Here is a 20366-nt window from a genome sequence, read left to right as displayed (position 1 = left end):
ACCTGATCCACACATCCTCTACCAATTCTGAAACCACACTGCTCTTCCCCAATCTGATGCTCTGTACATGCCTTCACCCTCTCAATCAATACCCTCCCATATAATTTACCAGGAATACTCAACAAACTTATACCTCTGAAATTTGAGCACTTCACTTTGGGGTGAAAGAGTATCATTAAATTTTAGGGAGAATAAAAAGAAGTTCTGGAAGGAGGTAAATAAAGTGCGTAAGACAAGGGAGCAAATGGGAACTTCAGTGAAGGGCGCAAATGGGGAGGTGATAACAAGTATTGGTGATGTGAGAAAGAGATGGAGTGAGTATTTTGAAGGTTTGTTGAATGTGTTTGATGACAGAGTGGCAGATATAGGGTGTTTTGGTCGAGGTGGTGTGCAAAGTGAGAGGGTTAGGGAAAATGATTTGGTAAACAGAGAAGAGGTAGTAAAAGCTTTGCGGAAGATGAAAGCTGGCAAGGCAGCAGGTTTGGATGGTATTGCAGTGGAATTTATTAAAAAACGGGATGACTGTATTATTGACTGGTTGGTAAGGTTATTTAATGTATGTATGACTCATGGTGAGGTGCCTGAGGATTGGCAAGTATGAAGTCTGTTGGGGATGAGAGAGCTTGGGAAGTGAGTCAGTTGTTGTTCGCTGATGATACAGCGCTGATGGCTGATTCATGTGAGAAACTGCAGAAGCTGGTGACTGAGTTTGGTAAAGTGTGTGGAAGAAGAAAGTTAAGAGTAAATGTGAATAAGAGCAAGGTTATTAGGTACAGTAGGGTTGAGGGTCAAGTCAATTGGGAGGTGAGTTTGAATGGAGAAAGGCTGGAGGAAGTGAAGTGTTTTAGATATCTGGGAGTGGATCTGGCAGCGGATGGAACCATGGAAGCGGAAGTGGATCAGAGGGTGGGGGAGGGGGCGAAAATTCTGGGGGCCTTGAAGAATGTGTGGAAGTCGAGAACATTATCTCGGAAAGCAAAAATGGGTATGTTTGAAGGAATAGTGGTTCCAACAATGTTGTATGGTTGCGAGGTGTGGGCTATGGATAGAGTTGTGCGCAGGAGGATGGATGTGCTGGAAATGAGATGTTTGAGGACAATGTGTGGTGTGAGGTGGTTTGATCGAGTGAGTAACGTAAGGGTAAGAGAGATGTTTGGAAATAAAAAGAGCGTGGTTGAGAGAGCAGAAGAGGGTGTTTTGAAGTGGTTTGGGCACATGGAGAGGATGAGTGAGGAAAGATTGACCAAGAGGATATATGTGTCGGAGGTGGAGGGAGCAAGGAGAAGAGGGAGACCAAATTGGAGGTGGAAAGATGGAGTGAAAAAGATTTTGTGTGATCGGGGCCTGAACATGCAGGAGGGTGAAAGGAGGGCAAGGAATAGAGTGAGTTGGAGCGATGTGGTATACCGGGGTTGACGTGCTGTCGGTGGATTGAATCAGGGCATGTGAAGTGTCTGGGGTAAACCATGGAAAGCTGTGTAGGTATGTATATTTGCGTGTGTGGACGTATGTATATACATGTGTATGGGGGGGGTTGGGCCATTTCTTTCGTGTGTTTCCTTGCGCTACCTCGCAAACGCGGGAGACAGCGACAAAGTATAAAAAAAAAATATATATATATATTCCATGTGTGGCGAGGTGGCGATGGGAATGAATAAAGGCAGACAGTGTGAATTGTGTGCATGGGTATATATGTATGTGTCTTTGTGTGTATATATATGTGTACATTGAGATGTATAGGTATGTATATTTGCGTGTGTGGACGTGTGTGTATATACATGTGTATGGGGGTGGATTGAGCCATTTCTTTCTTCTGTTTCCTTGCGCTACCTCGCTAATGCGGGAGACAGCGACAAAGCAAAATAAATAAATAAATATATATATATATATATATATATATATATATATATATATATATATATATATATATATATATATATATGGATAGAGTTGTGCGCAGGAGGATGGATGTGCTGGAGGTGAGATGTTTGAGGACAATGTGTGGTGTGAGGTGGTTTGATCGAGTGAGTAACGTAAGGGTAAGAGAGATGTGTGGAAATAAAAAGAGCGTGGTTGAGAGAGCAGAAGAGGGTGTTTTGAAGTGGTTTGGGCACATGGAGAGGATGAGTGAGGAAAGATTGACCAAGAGGATATATGTGTCGGAGGTGGAGGGAACAAGGAGAAGAGGGAGACCAAATTGGAGGTGGAAAGATGGAGTGAAAAAGATTTTGTGTGATCGGGGCCTGAACATGCAGGAGGGTGAAAGGAGGGCAAGGAATAGAGTGAATTGGAGCGATGTGGTATACCGGGGCTGACGTGCTGTCAGTGGATTGAATCAAGGCATGTGAAGCGTCTGGGGTAAACCATGGAAAGCTGTGTAGGTATGTATATTTGCGTGTGAGGACGTATGTATATACATGTGTATGGGGGGGGTTGGGCCATTTCTTTCGTGTGTTTCCTTGCGCTACCTCGCAAACGCGGGAGACAGCGACAAAGTATAATAAAAAAATATAATAATATATGGAAATAAAAAGAGCGTGGTTGAGAGAGCAGAAGAGGGTGTTTTGAAATGGTTTGGGCACATGGAGAGAATGAGTGAGGAAAGATTGACCAAGAGGATATATGTGTCGGAGGTGGAGGGAACGAGGAGAAGAGGGAGACCAAATTGGAGGTGGAAAGATGGAGTGAAAAAGATTTTGTGTGATCGGGGCCTGAACATGCAGGAGGGTGAAAGGAGGGCAAGGAATAGAGTGAATTGGAGCGATGTGGTATACAGGGGTTGACGTGCTGTCAGTGGATTGAATCAAGGCATGTGAAGCGTCTGGGGTAAACCATGGAAAGCTGTGTAGGTATGTATATTTGCGTGTGTGGACGTGTGTATGTACATGTGTATGGGGGGGTGGGTTGGGCCATTTCTTTCGTCTGTTTCCTTGCGCTACCTCGCAAACGCGGGAGACAGCGGCAAAGTATAAAAAAAAAAAAAAAAAAAAATAATAATATATATATATTTATATATATATATATATATATATATATATATATATATTTTTTTTTTCATACTATTCGCCATTTCCCGCGACAGCGAGGTAGCGTTAAGAACAGAGGACTGGGCCTTTGAGGGAATATCCTCACCTAGCCCTCTTCTCTGTTCCTTCTTTTGAAAAATTAAAAAAAAAAAAACGAGAGGGGAGGATTTCCACCCCCCTGCTCCCTTCCCTTTTTAGTCGCCTTCTACGACACGCAGGGAATACGTGGGAAGTATTCTTTCTCCCCTATCCCCAGGGAATGTATATATATATATATTTATATATGTTTATGGATGGGGTTGTTAGGGAGGTGAATGCAAGAGTTTTGGAAAGAAGGGCAAGTATGAAGTCTGTTGGGGATGAGAGAGCTTGGGAAGTGAGTCAGTTGTTGTTCGCTGATGATACAGCGCTGGTGGCTGATTCATGTGAGAAACTGCAGAAGCTGGTGACTGAGTTTGGTAAAGTGTGTGAAAGAAGAAAGTTAAGAGTAAATGTGAATAAGAGCAAGGTTATTAGGTACAGTAGGGTTGAGGGTCAAGTCAATTGGGAGGTGAGTTTGAATGGAGAAAAACTGGAGGAAGTGAAGTGTTTTAGATATCTGGGAGTGGATCTGGCAGCGCATGGAACCATGGAAGCGGAAGTGGATCATAGGGTGGGGGAGGGGGCGAAAATTCTGGGAGCCTTGAAGAATGTGTGGAAGTCAAGAACATTATCTCAGAAAGCAAAAATGAGTATGTTTGAAGGAATAGTGGTTCCAACAATGTTGTATGGTTGCGAGGCGTGGGCTATGGATAGAGTTGTGCGCAGGAGGATGGATGTGCTGGAAATGAGATGTTTGAGGACAATGTGTGGTGTGAGGTGGTTTGATCGAGTAAGTAACGTAAGGGTAAGAGAGATGTGTGGAAATAAAAAGAGCGTGGTTGAGAGAGCAGAAGAGGGTGTTTTGAAATGGTTTGGTCACATGGAGAGAATGAGTGAGGAAAGATTGACCAAGAGGATATATGTGTCGGAGGTGGAGGGAACGAGGAGAAGAGGGAGACCAAATTGGAGGTGAAAAGATGGAGTGAAAAAGATTTTGTGTGATCAGGGCCTGAACATGCAGGAGGGTGAAAAGAGGGCAAAGAATAGAGTGAATTGGATCGATGTGGTATACCGGGTTTGACATGCTTTCAGTGGATTGAATCAAGGCATGTGTATGGAGGTGGGTTGGGCCATTTCTTTCGTCTGTTTCCTTGCGCTACCTCGCAAACGCGGGAGACAGCGACAAAGCAAAAAAAAAAATATATATATATATACTTAGAAAAGCAAATGGATTTGTATGTAGCATTTATGGATCTGGAGAAGGCATATGATAGAGTTGATAGAGATGCTCTGTGGAAGGTATTAAGAATATATGGTGTGGGAGTAAAGTTGTTAGAAGCAGTGAAAAGTTTTTATTGAGGATGTAAGGCATGTGTACGTGTAGGAAGAGAGGAAAGTGATTGGTTCTCAGTGAATGTAGGTTTGCGGCAGGGGTGTGTGATGTGTCCATGGTTGTTTAATTTGTTTATGGATGGGGTTGTTAGGGAGGTAAATGCAAGAGTTTTGGAAAGAGGGGCTGATTCATGTGTGAAACTGTTGAAGCTGGTGACTGAGTTTGGTAAAGTGTGTGGAAGAAGAAAGTTAAGAGTAAATGTGAATAAGAGCAAGGTTATTAGGTACAGTAGGGTTGAGGGTCAAGTCAATTGGGAGGTGAGTTTGAATGGAGAAAAACAGGAGGAAGTGAAGTGTTTTAGATATCTGGGAGTGGATCTGGCAGCGGATGGAACCATGGAAGCGGAGGTGGATCATAGGGTGGGGGAGGGGGCGAAAATTCTGGGGGCCTTGAAGAATGTGTGGAAGTCGAGAACATTATCTCGGAAAGCAAAAATGGGTATGTTTGAAGGAATAGTGGTTCCAACAATGTTGTATGGTTGCGAGGCGTGGGCTATGGATAGAGTTGTGCGCAGGAGGATGGATGTGCTGGAAATGAGATGTTTGAGGACAATGTGTGTTGTGAGGTGGTTTGATCAAGTGAGTAACGTAAGGGTAAGAGAGATGTGTGGAAATAAAAAGAGCGTGGTTGAGAGAGCAGAAGAGGGTGCTTTGAAGTGGTTTGGGCACATGGAGAGGATGAGTGAGGAAAGATTGACCAAGAGGATATATGTGTCGGAGGTGGAGGGAACAAGGAGAAGAGGGAGACCAAATTGGAGGTGGAAAGATGGAGTGAAAAAGATTTTGTGTGATCGGGGCATGAACATGCAGGAGGGTGAAAGGAGGGCAAGGAATAGAGTGAATTGGAGCGATGTGGTACACCGGGGCTGACGTGCTGTCAGTGGATTGAAGCAAGGCATGTGAAGCGTCTGGGGTAAACCATGGAAAGCTGTGTAGGTATGTATATTTGCGTGTGTGGACGTATGTATATACATGTGTATGGGGGGGGGTTGGGCCATTTCTTTCGTCTGTTTCCTTGCGCTACCTCGCAAATGCGGGAGACAGCGACAAAGTATAAAAAAAAAAGAAAAAATATATATATATATATATATATATATATATATATATATATATATATACCAAATCATTTCCCCTAACCCTCTCACTTTGCACACCACCTCGACCAAAACACCCTATAACTGCCACTCTATCATCAAACACATTCAACAAATCTTCAAAATACTCACTCCATCTCCTTCTCACATCACCACTACTCGTTATCACCTCCCCATTTGCGCGCTTCATTGAAGTTCCCATTTGCTCCCTTGTCTTACGCACTTTGTTTACCTCCTTCCAGAACATCTTTTTATTCTCCCTAAAATTTAATGATACTCTCTCACCCCAACTCTCATTTGCCCTCTTTTTCACCTCTTGCACCTTTCTCTTGACCTCCTGTCTCTTTCTTTTATACATCTTTCACTCAATTGCATTTTTCCCTGCAAAAATCGTCCAAATGCCTCTCTCTTCTCTTTCACTAATAATCTTACTTCTTCATCCCACCACTCACTACCCTTTCTAATCAACAGAGTAAACAGAGAAGAGGTAGTAAAAGCTTTGCGGAAGATGAAAGCCGGCAAGGCAGCAGGTTTGGATGGTATTGCAGTGGAATTTATTAAAGAAAGGGGGTGACTGTATTATTGACTGGTTGGTAAGGTTATTTAATGTATGTATGACTCATGGTGAGGTGCCTGAGGATTGGTGGAATGCGTGCATAGTGCCATTGTACAAAGGCAAAGGGGATAAGAGTGAGTGCTCAAATTACAGAGGTATAAGTTTGTTGAGTATTCATGGTAAATTATATGGGAGGGTATTGATTGTGAGGGTGAAGGCATGTACAGAGCATCAGATTGGGGAAGAGCAGTGTGGTTTCAGAAGTGGTAGAGGATGTGTGGATCAGATGTTTGCTTTGAAGAATGTATGTGAGAAATACTTAGAAAAGCAAATGGATTTGTATTAGCATTTATGGATCTGGAGAAGGCATATGATAGAGTTGATAGAGATGCTCTGTGGAAGGTATTAAGAATATATGGTGTGGGAGGCAAGTTGTTAGAAGCAGTGAAAAGTTTTTATCGAGGATGTAAGGCATGTGTATGTGTAGGAAGAGAGGAAAGTGATTGGTTCTCAGTGAATGTAGGTTTGTGGCAGGGGTGTGTGATGTCTCCATGGTTGTTTAATTTGTTTATGGATGGGGTTGTTAGGAAGGTAAATGCAAGAGTTTTGGAAAGAGGGGCAAGTATGAAGTCTGTTGGGGATGAGAGGGCTTGGGAAGAGAGTCAGTTGTTATTCACTGATGATACAGCGCTGGTGGCTGATTCATGTGAGAAACTGCAGAAGCTGGTGACTGAGTTTGGTAAAGTGCGTGAAAGAAGAAAGTTAAGAGTAAATGTGAATAAGAGCAAGGTTATTAGGTACAGTAAGCTTGAGGGTCAAGTCAATTGGGAGGTAAGTTTGAATGGAGAAAAATGGAGGAAGTAAAGTGTTTTAGATATCTAGGAGTGGATCTGGCAGCGGATGGAACCATGGAAGCGGAAGTGGATCATAGGGTGGGGGAGGTGGCGAAAATTCTGGGAGCCTTGAAGAATGTGTGGAAGTCGAGAACATTATCTCGGAAAGCAAAAATGGGTATGTTTGAAGGAATAGTGGTTCCAATGATGTTGTATGGTTGCGAGGCGTGGGCTATGGATAGAGTTGTGTGCAGGAGGATGGATGTGCTGGAAATGAGATGTTTGAGGACAATGTGTGGTGTGAGGTGGTTTGATCGAGTAAGTAACGTAAGGGTAAGAGAGATGTGTGGAAATAAAAAGAGCGTGGTTGAGAGAGCAGAAGAGGGTGTTTTGAAATGGTTTGGGCACATGGAGAGAATGAGTGAGGAAAGATTGACGAAGAGGATATATGTGTTGGAGGTGGAGGGAACAAGGAGAAGTGGGAGACGAAATTGGAGGTGGAAAGATGGAGTGAAAAAGATTTTGTGTGATCGGGGCCTGAACATGCAGGAGGGTGAAAGGAGGGCAAGGAATAGAGTGAATTGGATCGATGTGGCATACCGGGGTTGACGTGCTGTCAGTGGATTGAATCAGGGTATGTGAAGCGTCTGGGGTAAACCATGGAAAGCTGTGTAGGTATGTATATTTGCGTGTGTGGACGTATGTATATACCTGTATATGGGGGTGGGTTGGGCCATTTCTTTCGTCTGTTTCCTTGCGCTACCTCGCAAACGCGGGAGACAGCGACAAAGCAGAAAAGAAAAAAAAAATATATATATATATTTATATTTTTTTTTATTATACTTTGTCGCTGTCTCCCGCGTTTGCGAGGTAGCGCAAGGAAACAGACGAAAGAAATGGCCCAACCCCCCCCATACACATGTATATACATACGTCCACACACGCAAATATACATACCTACACAGCTTTCCATGGTTTACCCCAGACGCTTCACATGCCTTGATTCAATCCACTGACAGCACGTCAACCCCGGTATACCACATCGCTCCAATTCACTCTATTCCTTGCCCTCCTTTCACCCTCCTGCATGTTCAGGCCCCGATCACACAAAATCTTTTCACTCCATCTTTCCACCTCCAATTTGGTCTCCCTCTTCTCCTCGTTCCCTCCACCTCCGACACATATATCCTCTTGGTCAATCTTTCCTCACTCATCCTCTCCATGTGCCCAAACCACTTCAAAACACCCTCTTCTGCTCTCTCAACCACGCTCTTTTTATTTCCACACATCTCTCTTATCCTTACGTTACTCACTCGATCAAACCACCTCACACCACACATTGTCCTCAAACATCTCATTTCCAGCACATCCATCCTCCTGCGCACAACTCTATCCATAGCCCACGCCTCGCAACCATACAACATTGTTGGAACCACTATTCCTTCAAATATATATATATATATATATATATATATATATATATATATATATATATATATATATATATATATATATATATATATATCCCTCGGGATAGGGGAGAAAGAATACTTTCCATACATTCCCCGCGAGTCGTAGAAGGCGACTAAAGGGGGCGGGAGCAGGGGGCTAGAAACCTTCCCCTCCTTGTATTTTAACTTTCTAAAAGGCGAAACAGGAGTCATGCGGGGAGTGCTGATCATCCTCGAAGGCTCAGATTGGGGTGTCTAAAAGTGTGTGGATGTAACCAAGATGGGAAAAAAGGAGAGATAGGTAGTATGATTGAGGAAAGGAACCTGGATGTTTTTAGCTCTGAGTGAAATAAAGCTCAAAGGTAAAGGGGAAAAGTGGTTTGGGAATGTCTTGGGATTAAAGTCAGGGGTTGGTGAGAGGCCAAGAGCAAAGGAAGGAGTAGCACTACTCCTGAAACAGGAGTTGTGGGAGTATGTGATAGAAAGTAAGAAAGTAAACTCTAGATTGATATGGGTAAAACTGAAAGTGGATGGAGAGAGATGGGTGATTATTGGTGCTTATACACCTGGTCATGAGAAGAAAGATCATGACAGGCAAGTGTTTTGGGAGCAGCTGAATGAGTGTGTTAGCATCTTTGATGCACGAGACCGGGTTATATTGATGGGTGATTTGAATGCAAAGGTGAGTAATGTGGCAGTTGAGGGAATAATTGGTGTACAAAGGGTTTTCAGTGTTGTGAATGGAAGTGGTGAAGAGCTTGTAGATTTGTGTGCTGAAAAAGGACTGGTGATTGGGAATACCTGGTTTGAAAAGAGAGATATACATAAGTATACATATGTAAGTAGGAGAGATGGTCAGAGAGCGTTATTGGATTACACGTTAATTGATAGGCGTGTGAAAAAGAGACTTTTGGATGTTAATGTGCTGAGAGGTGCAACTGGAAGGATGTCTGATCACTAGCTTGTGGAGGTGAAGGTGAAGATATGTTGAGGTTTTTAGAAAAGAAGAGAGAATGTTGGGGTGGAGAGAGTGGTGAGAGTAAGTGAGCTTGGGAAGGAGACTTGTGTGAGGAAGTACCAGGAGAGATTGAGTGCAGAATGGAAAAATGTGAGAGCAAATGACAGAAAGGGAGTGGGTGTGTGAGGAAGACCAGGAGAGATTGAGTGCAGAATGGAAAAATGTGAGAGCATATGACATAAGGGGAGTGGGAGAGGAATGGGATGTATTTAGGGAAGCAGTAATGGCTTGCACAAAAGATGCATGTGGCATGAGAAAGGTGGGAGATGGGCAGATTAGAAAGGGTAGTGAGTGGTGGGATGAAGAAGTAAGATTGTTAGTGAAAGAGAAGAGAGAGGCATTTGGATGATTTTTGCAGAGAGGAAGTGCAAATGACTGGGAGTTGTATAAAAGAATGAGGCAAGAGGTTAAGAGAAAGGTGCAAGAGGGGAAAAAGAGAGCAAATGAGAGTTGGGGTGAGAGAATATCATTAAATTTTAGGGAGAATAAGTAGATGCTTTGGAAGGAGGTAAATAAAGTGTGTAGGACAAGAGAACAAATGTGAACGTTGGTGAAGGGGGCATATGGCGAGGTAATAACAAGTAGTGGTGAAATGAGAGGGAGATGGAGTGAATATTTTGAAGGTTTGTTAAATGTGTTTAATGATAGGTTGGCAGATATAGGGTGTTTCGAGGTGGTGTGCAAAGTGAGAGGGTCAGGGAGAATGATTTGGTAAACTGAGAAGAGGTAGTGAAAGCTTTGCGGAAGATGAAAGTTGGCAAGGTGGCGGGTTTGGATGGTATTGCAGTGGAATTTATTAAAAAAGTGGGTGACTGTGTTGTTGACTGTTGGTGAGGATATTCAATGTATGTATGGTTCGTGGTGAAGTGCCTAAGGATTGGCAGAATGCATGCATATTGCCATTGTATAAAGGCAAAGGGGATAAAGGTGAGTGTTCAAATTACAGAGGTATAAGTTTGTTGAGTATTCCTGGGAAATTATATGGGTGGGTATTGATTGAGAGGGTGAAGGCATGCACAGACCATCAGATTGGAGAATAGCAGTGTGGTTTCAGAAGTGGTAGAGGATGTGTGGATCAGGTGTTTGCTTTGAAGAATGTATGTTAGAAATACTTAGAAAAACAGATGGATTTGTATGTAGCATTTATGGATCTGGAGAAGGCATATGATAGAGTTGATAGAGATGCTCTGTGGAAGGTATTAAAAGTATATGGTGCGGGAGGTAAGTTGCTAGAAGCAGTGAAAAGTTTTTATCGAGGATGTAAGGCATTTGTACGAGTAGGAAGATAGGAAAGTGATTGGTTCCTAGTGAATGTCGGTTTGCGGAAGGGGTGCGTGATGTCTCCATGGTTGTTTAATTTGTTTATGGATGGGGTTGTTAGGGAGGTGAATGCAAGAGTTTTAGAGAGAGGGGCAAGTATGCAGTCTGTTGTGGATGAGAGGGCTTGGGAAGTGAGTCAGTTGTTGTTTGTTAATGATACAGCGCTGGTGGCTGATTCATGTGAGAAACTGCAGAAGCTGGTGACTGACTTTGGTAAAGTGTGTGAAAGATGAAAGGTGAGAGTAAATGTGAATAAGAGAAAGGTTATTAGGTACAGTAGGGTTGAGGGACAAGTGAATTGAGAGGTAAGTTTGAATAGAGAAAACTGAAGGAAGTGAAGTGTTTCAAATATCTGGGAGTGGATTTGGTGGCAGATGGAACCATGGAAGCAGAAGTGAGTCACAGCATGGGGGAGGGGACGAAGGTCCTGGGAGCGTTGAAGAATGTGTGGAAGGCGAGAACGTTATCTCGGAGACCAGAAATGGGTATGTTTGAAGGAATAGTGATTCCAACAATGTTATGTGGTTGTGAGCCATGGGCTATAGATAGGATTGTGTGGAGTTGGGTGGGTGTGTTGGAATTGAGAAGTTTGAGGACAATATGTGGCATGAGGTGGTTAGATTAAGTAATGAAAGGGTAAGAGAGATGTGTGGTAATAAAAAGAGTGTGGTTAAGAGAGCAGAAGGTGTATTAAAATAGTTTGATGACATTGACAGAATGAGTGAGGAAAGATTGACAAAGAGTATATATTTCTGTCAGGGGTGGAGGGAACGAGAAGTGGGAGACCATATTGGAGGTGAAAGGATGGAGTTAAAAAGATTTTGAGCGATTGGGGCCTGAACATACAGGAGGGTGAAAGGTGTGCAAGGAATAGAGTGAATTGGAACGATGTGGTGTATTGGGGTCGACGTGCTGTCATTGGATTGAATCAGGGCATGTGAAGCATCGTGGATAAACCATGGAAAGTTTTGTAGGGCCTGGATGTGGAAAGGGAGCCGTGGTTTCGGTGCATTACACATGACAGTAGAGACTGAGTGTGAATGAATGTGGCCTTAGTTGTCTTTTCCTAGTGTTCCCTCGCACGCACACAGGGGGAGGGGGTGCCATTTTCATGTGTGATGGGGTGGGTTGGGCCATTCTTATGTCTGTTTCCTTGTGCTACCTCGCTAATGCGGGAGACAGCAACAAAGTATGATAAATAATATTTATTTATTTATTTTGCTTTGTCTCGTTAGCGAAGTAGTGCACGGAAACAGACAAAAGAATGGCCCAACCCACCTGCATACCCATGTATATACATACACGTTCACACACGCAAATATACATACCTATACATCTCAACGTATACATATATATACACACAGACATATACATATGTACACATGTACATAATTCATACTGTCTGCCTTTATTCATTCCCATCGCCACCTCGCCACACATGAAATAACAACCCCCTCCCCCCTCAAGTGTGCGAGGTAGCGCTAGAAAAAGACAACAAAGGCCACACTCGTTCACACTCAGTCTCTACCCTGTCATGTAATAATGTACTGAAACCACAGCTCCCTTTCCACATCCAGGCCCCACAGAACTTTCCATGGTTTACCCTTGACGCTTCACATGCCCTGGTTCAATCCATTGACAGCACGTCAACCCCGGTATACCACATCGATCCAATTCACTCTATTCCTTGCCCTCCTTTCACCCTCCTGCATGTTCAGGCCCCGATCACACAAAATCTTTTTCACTCCATCTTTCCACCTCCAGTTTCGTCTCCCACTTCTCGTTCCCTCCACCTCCGACACATATATCCTCTTGGTCAACCTTTCCTCACTCATTCTCTCCATGTGCCCAAACCATTTCAAAACACCCTCTTCTGCTCTCTCAACCACGCTCTTTTTATTTCCACACATCTCTCTTACCCTTACGTTACTTACTCGATCAAACCACCTCACACCACACATTGTCCTCAAACATCTCATTTCCAGCACATCCATCCTCCTGCGCACAACTCTATCCATAGCCCATGCCTCGCAACCATACAACATTGTTGGAACCACTATTCCTTCAAACATACCCATTTTTGCTTTCCGAGATAATGTTCTCGACTTCCACACATTCTTCATGGCTCCCAGAATTTTTGCCCCCTCCCCCACCCTATGATCCACTTCCGCTTCCATGGTTCCATGCGCTGCCAGATCCACTCCCAGATATCTAAAACACTTTACTTCCTCCAGTTTTTCTCCATTCAAATTTACCTCCCAATTGACTTGACCCTCAACCCTACTGTACCTAATAACCTTGCTCTTATTCACATTTACTCTTAACTTTCTTCTTTCACACACTTTACCAAACTCAGTCACCAGCTTCTTCAGTTTCTCACATGAATCAGCCACCAGCGCTGTATCATCAGCGAACAACAACTGACTCACTTCTCAAGCTCTCTCATCCACAACAGACTGCATACTTGCCCCTCTTTCCAAAACTCTTGCCTTCACCTCCCTAACAACCCTATCCATAAACAAATTAAACAACCATGAAGACATCACACACCCCTGCCGCAAACCTACATTCACTGAGAACCAATCTCTTTCCTCTCTTCCTACACGTACACATGCCTTACATCCTCGATAAAAACTTTTCACTGCTTCTAACAACTTGCCTCCCACACCATATATTCTTAAAACCTTCCACAGAGCATCTCTATCAACTCTATCATATGCCTTCTCCAGATCCATAAATGCTACATACAAATCTATTTGTTTTTCTAAGTATTTCTCACATACATTCTTCAAAGCAAACACCTGATCCACACATCCTCTACCACTTCTGAAACCACACTGCTCTTCCCCAATCTGATGCTCTGTACATGCCTTCACCCTCTCAATCAATACCCTCCCATATAATTTACCAGGAATACTCAACAAACTTATACCTCTGTAATTTGAACACTCACCTTTATCCCCTTTGCCTTTGTACAATGGCACTATGCAAGCATTCCGCCAATTCTCAGGCACCTCACCATGAATCATACATACATTAAATAACCTTACCAACCAGTCAACAATACAGTCACTCCCTTTTTTAATAAATTCCACTGTAATACCATCCAAACCTGCTGCCTTGCTGGCTTTCATCTTCTGTGAAGCTTTTACTACCTCTTCTCTATTCACCAAATCATTTTCCCTAACCCTCTCACTTTGCATACCACCTCGACCAAAACACCCTATATCTGCCACTCTATCATCAAAAACATTCAACAAACCTTCAAAATACTCACTCCATCTCCTTCTCACATCACCACTACTTGTTATCACCTCCCCATTAGCGCCCTTCACTGAAGTTCCCATTTGCTCCCTTGACTTACACACTTTATTTATCTCCTTCCAAAACATCTTTTTATTCTCCCTAAAATTTAATGATACTCTCTCACCCCAACTCTCATTTGCCCTCTTTTTCACCTCTTGCACCTTTCTCTTGACCTCCTGCCTTTTTCTTTTATACATCTCCCACTCATTTGCATTTTTTCCCTTCAAAATATATATATATATATACTCATGTATATATCCATACTTGCTGCCTTCATCCATATCTGTCGCTACCCCTCCACACATGAAATGGTACCCCCCCTCTCCCCCCGCGCACACACGAGGTAGCGCTAGGAAAAGACAACAAAGGCCACATTCATTCACACTCATTCTCTATCTGTCATGCGTAATGCACCGAAACCATAGCTCCTTTTCCACATCCAGGCCCGCAGATTTTTCCATGGCTTACCCCAGATGCTTCACATGCCCTGGTCCAATCCATTGACAGCATGCCGACCCCGGTATCACGTTGTTCCAATTCACTCTGTTTCTTGCATGTCTTTCACCCTCCTGTATGTTCAGGCTCCAATGGCTCAAAATATTTTTCAATCTAATCCTTCCACATCCAATTTGGTCTCCCATGTCTCCTCGTTCCCTCCACCTCTGAGACATATAACCTCTTCGTCAATCTTTACCCACTCATTCTCTCCCTTGTGACCAAACCATTTCAATACACCCTCTTCTGCTCTCTCCACCACACTCTTTTAACTACCACACATCTCTCTTACCTTTTCATTACTTACTCAATCAGACCACCTCACACCAGATATTGTCCTCAAACATCTCATTTCCAACACATCCACCCTCCTCTGCACAACCCTATCTATAGCCCATGCCTTACAACCATATGACATTGTTGGAACCACTATTCCTTCATACATACCCATTTTTCTTTCCGAGATAATGTTCTCGCCTTTCACACATTCTTCAGCACTCCCAAAACTGCTCCCTCGCCCACCCTGTGACTCACTTCTGCTTCCATGGTTCCATCCACTACTACATCCACTCCCAGATATCTAAAACACTTCACTTCCTCCAGTTTTTCTCCAATCAAACTTACCTCCCAATTAACTTGTCCCTCAACCCTAATGAACTTAATAACCTTGCTCTTATTCACATTTACTCTCAACTTTCTTTTTTCACACACTTTACCAAACTCAGTCACCAACTTCTGCAGTTTCTCACACAAATCAGCCACCAGCGCTGTATCATCAGCAAACAACAGCTTATTCATTTCCCAAGCCCTCTCATCCACAACAGACTGCATACTTGCCCCTCTTTCCAAAACTCTTTCATTCATCTCCCTAACAAGCCCATCCATAAACAAATTAAACAGCCATGAAGACATCACGCACCCCTGCTGCAAACCAACATTGACTGGAAACCAATAACTTTCCTCTCTTGCTACTTGTACACATGCCTTACATCCTTGATAAACATTTCACTGCTTCTAGCAACTTACCTCCCACACCATATACTCTTGATACCTTCCAAAAAGCATCTTTATTAACTCTATCATATGCCTTCTCCAGATCCATAAATGCTACATACAAATCCATCTGTTTTTTAAGTATTTCTCACATACATTCTTGAAAGCAAACACCTCATCCACATATCCTCTACCACTTCTGAAACCACACTGCTCTTCCCCAATCTGATGCTCTGTACATGCCTTTACCCTCTCAATCAATACCCTCCCAAATGATTTCCCAGGAATACTCAGCAAACTTATACCTCTGTAATTTGAACACTCACCTTTATCCCCTTTGCCTTTATACAATGGCAATATGCATGCATTCCGCCAATCCTTAGGCACTTCACCATGAACCATACATACATTGAATATCCTCACCAACCAGTCAACAATACAGTCATCCCTTATTTTAATAAATTTCCCAGCAATACCATCCAAACCTGCCGCTTTTCCAGCTTTCATCTTTTGCAAAGCTTTCACTACCTCTTCTCTGTTTACCAAACCATTCTCCCTGGCCCTCTCACTTTGCAAACCACCTCGACTAAAACACCCTATATCTGCCACTCTCTCATCTAACACATTCAACAAACCTTCAAAATACTCACTCCATCTCCTTCTCGCATTACCACTACTTGTTATTACCTCCCCATTAGCCCCTTCACCAATGTTCCCATTTGTTCTCTTGTCTTACGCACTCTGTTTACCTCCTTCCAAAACATCTTTTTATTCTCCCTATAATTTAGCGATACTCTCTCACCCCAACTCTCACTTGCCCTCTTTATCACCTCTTGCACCTTTCTCTTGACCTCTTGCCCCTTTCTTTTATACATCTTCCAGTCATTTGTACTATTTGCCTGCAAAAATCATCCAAATGCCTCTCTCTTCTCTTTCACTAACGATCTTACTTCTTTATCCCACCACTCACTACCCTTTCTAATCAGCCCATCTCCCACCTTTCTCATGCCGTAGGCATCTTTTGTGCAAGCCATCACTGCATTGCTAAATACGTTCCATTCCTCCTCCACTTCCTCTATGTCCTTTGCTCTCACCTTTTTCCATTCTGCACTCAATCTCTCCTGGTACTTCCTCACACAAGTCTCCTTCCCAAGCTCACTTACTCTCACCACTCTCTTCACCCCAATGTTCTCTCTTCTTTTCTGAAAACTTCTGCAAATCTTCACCTTCGCCTCCACAAGATAATGATCAGACATCCCTCCAGTTGCCCCTCTCAGCACATTAGCATCCAAAAGTCTCTCTTAACACGTAATCCAATAACTCTCCCTGGCCATCTCTCCTACTTACATACATATACTTATGTATATCTCTCTTTTTTACACCAGGTATTCCTGGTTTAAAGAATACTTCCCTTGTACTCCCTGCATATCATAGAAAGGCAATTCAGTCTGAAACTCCATTTTACTATAACCTCATTTTTGAATACAATATATTCCATAGGCATATATACAAGTTGCACTTTTGCACCACCTATATCCTCTTCATTACAAGCACTGATCAGTGCATCACAAGACCTCACATGCCCATGATTCAACTTCTAAAGCAAAGACACAGAACATGTTCGTACTTCTCAGGTGTCATGCACCCGCCCATCACAGACACACACACACACAGCTTCCTAAGCACTGCATGAGAACCATAGAAGGAAATCCTGGGAGCAGGATATTGAGTGAGTTGATATATGTGTTAACATCCATACACACACATATTAAGTTAGTTATTATAACTTTTATGCAGAGATTATGAAATTCTTTTATTTTAAACTGTATTTTTGTTACTTTCAGTATTCATTATGGCTTTGATAATGACCTGGTTTATTGTACTGAGATAGTAAATATGAATTAACTGAATGTTTCAACCTTCTTTACAGCTCCTCTGAGTGCTCAGATTGAACCAAGTGTACAAACTGTTGAATTTGGTCGACCTGCTACATTTACTTGCACATATCAAGGCAACCCTGTCAAGTCTGTTACATGGCTCAAGGACGGTGCTCCTCTCAGTAAGTTGTATTTTCATACTTACATTTATTCATTTTACTTTGTCGCTGTCTCGTGCGTTAGCGAGGTAGCGCAGGAAAACAGACAAAAGAACGGCCCAAACCACCCGCATACACATGTATATACATACACGTCCACACACACAAATATACATACCTATACATCTCAGTGTATACATATATACACACACACAGACATATACATATATACACATGTACATAATTCATACCGTCTGCCTTTATTCATTCTCATCGCCACCCCGCCACACGAAATAACAACCCCCCTCCCCCTGCATGTGTGCGAGGTAGCGCCAGGAAAAGACAACAAAGGCCACATTCGTTCACACTCAGTCTTTAACTGTCATGTAATAATGCACCAAAACCACAGCTCCCTTTTCACATTCAGGCCCCACAGAACTTTCCATGGTTTACCCCAGACGCTTCACATGCCTTGGTTCAATCCATTGACAGCATGTCGACCCCGGTATACCACATTGTTCCAATTCACTCTATTCCTTGCACACCTTTCACCCTCCTGCATGTTCAGGCCCTGATCACTCAAAATGATTTTCACTCCATCTTTCCACCTCCAATTTGGTCTCCCACCTCTCCTCATTTCCTCCACCTCTCACATATGTATCCTCTTGGTCAATCTTTCCTCACTCTTTCTCTCCATGTGACCAAACCATTTCAAAACACCCTTTTCTGCTCTCTCAACCACACTGTTTTTATTACCACACATCTCTCTTACCCTATTATTACTTACTCGATTAAACACCTCACACCACATATTGTCCTCAAACATCTATTGGTAATCCAAATTAGATGCTAGAAATAATATCTTTTACATAAAGCAAGGTTTCTCTCTTTTTTTTATGAGGCAAGATCTGCTTTTTACAAATGATGTGGGCTCAGTCTGTGACACATTGGGAAACCCTGCTGATTTTAAAAAAACACCAGAGGAGTGTGTTAAATGCACGACCACAAAACACTCCAAACATGCATCAATTATAAACTACTGAAAAGAAAGTATAAAAGGTCTATAGCAGAATGAGGAAGACAAGAACAAATTATATATTTATAGACCTTCAAAGCAAGTCACAGTTCACTCAGCTCAGGAAAGGAAATCTGTCAAACAAACTGACACCGCTACACTAACTTATGTGAAAGGCCCAGGGAGAAAGTCATGGCAAGTGGTTTAGTCCTTGCTTAAGATGAAATGTGGGAAGGTGGCTGGAGTGGATGGTACTGTAATTGAATTTCTCTAGAAAGGAGGTGACTGTGATTGGTCTGTTGAGATTTTCACTGTGTGTATGGATCATGGTGAGGTGTCTGAAGATTCATGGAATGCCTGTTTAATGCCACGGTAGAAAGGCAAGGAGAATAAAGGTGTCTGTTTGAATTACAGAGGTATAAATTTGAGTGTACCTGTTAAGTTGTATGGAAGTGATGATTAAGAGGATGGTAGCATGCACAGAAATTCAGATTAGGGAGGGAAAATGGGGTTTCAGGAGTGGTGGAGGATGTTTGGATCAGATGTATACTTTGAAGAATCTTTTTTTTCTTTTAAACTATTCGCCATTTCCCGCGTTAGCGAGGTAGCGTTAAGAACAGAGGACTGGGCCTTTGTGGAATATCCTCACCTGGCCCCCCTCTGTTCCTTCTTTTGGAAAATTAAAAAAAAACGAGAGGGGAGGATTTCCAGCCTCCCACTCCCTCCCCTTTTAGTCGCCTTCTACGACACGCAGGGAATACGTGGGAAGTTTTCTTAATCCCTATACCCAGGGATACTTTGCTGGCTGGCTGCAGCAGATGATATGTATGTTTGTGTCACAGTCCTGGGAAATTTTGTGTCCTGAACATCAAGAACATGGCTGGTGGTCAGTGACCTCAGCCAGGTGGCATTCACTGGCTGGCTTAGAGTGAACCTGTTAGATGAACAAAAACATGAGGTAATCTGAGGATCAACCAGAAAGGGTGAGTGAATGAGAACCTCCTCTCCAATTTAATAAGGGTAAAGATTATATTGACCTGATATTCCCCATGGAGTTAGTCAGTGTTTGAGGGACATGTTGTAGAGCGAGAAGATCACTCTGCTTCCCCAGGACTAGCGGAACACAGTACCACACCTGTAATCACGAAGAACAGCCTTAACGACCGTAACAAGGGTACTTGGCCGTACTTCGTCACCAGGCGGTCATTAACGCTGACCAAATTACCCATAAAACAACCTGGAATCCCAATTTTCTGGCAGTTCTGTCAAAATTGGCATCAAGGTAGGAATTTGAACCCAATTACTACCAATTTACCTTCGTTGACAGACCTGTAAACCCAATTACCTCCAATTAACCGACACAACTGAAATGTGAGCCCAATTACCTCCAGTTACCTTTAAGTACCAGTGAATTGTGTTACCAGAAGTTACCCAATTACAGTCTCTATTTCAAATGAGACAGTACTCAATCAAACCACCTCACACCACATATTGTCCTCAAACTTCTCATTTCCAGCACATCCACCCTCCTCCGCAAAACTCTATCTATAGCCCACGCCTCGCAGTGCTTCTTATTCTAACGTTGGACATGTAATTCTTAATCAAATGTGTATGTTATAGTCTTTAAAAAGAAAATGTGATTAGCCACTTTATTATATTTTCAAGAAAAATCCGAAAGGCTAATAGATGTTTTCAGTAGGATTTTCCTTGATAATTATCATGCGGTAGGTTTTCCATGATAATTATCATAC

General features: G+C 42.8%; 1 protein-coding gene across 1 annotated transcript in view; it reads left to right on the top strand.

Moving 5' to 3' along the window:
* Positions 1 to 20366, top strand: part of Dscam1 (Down syndrome cell adhesion molecule 1) — a 1447516-nt gene that overhangs the window by 423267 nt on the left and 1003883 nt on the right. The window contains exon 9 of the mRNA XM_071666240.1: positions 17496 to 17624. Within this exon, the coding sequence (XP_071522341.1) occupies positions 17496 to 17624 (129 nt within the window). The remainder of the gene's footprint in view (positions 1 to 17495; positions 17625 to 20366) is intronic.

This window comes from Panulirus ornatus, chromosome 11 (assembly GCF_036320965.1).
Source record: "Panulirus ornatus isolate Po-2019 chromosome 11, ASM3632096v1, whole genome shotgun sequence".
In the NCBI taxonomy this organism is placed as follows: Eukaryota; Metazoa; Arthropoda; class Malacostraca; order Decapoda; family Palinuridae; genus Panulirus; species Panulirus ornatus.
Note: the sequence above shows the minus strand (reverse complement) of the source record. Positions and strands in the feature narration are given on the sequence as shown.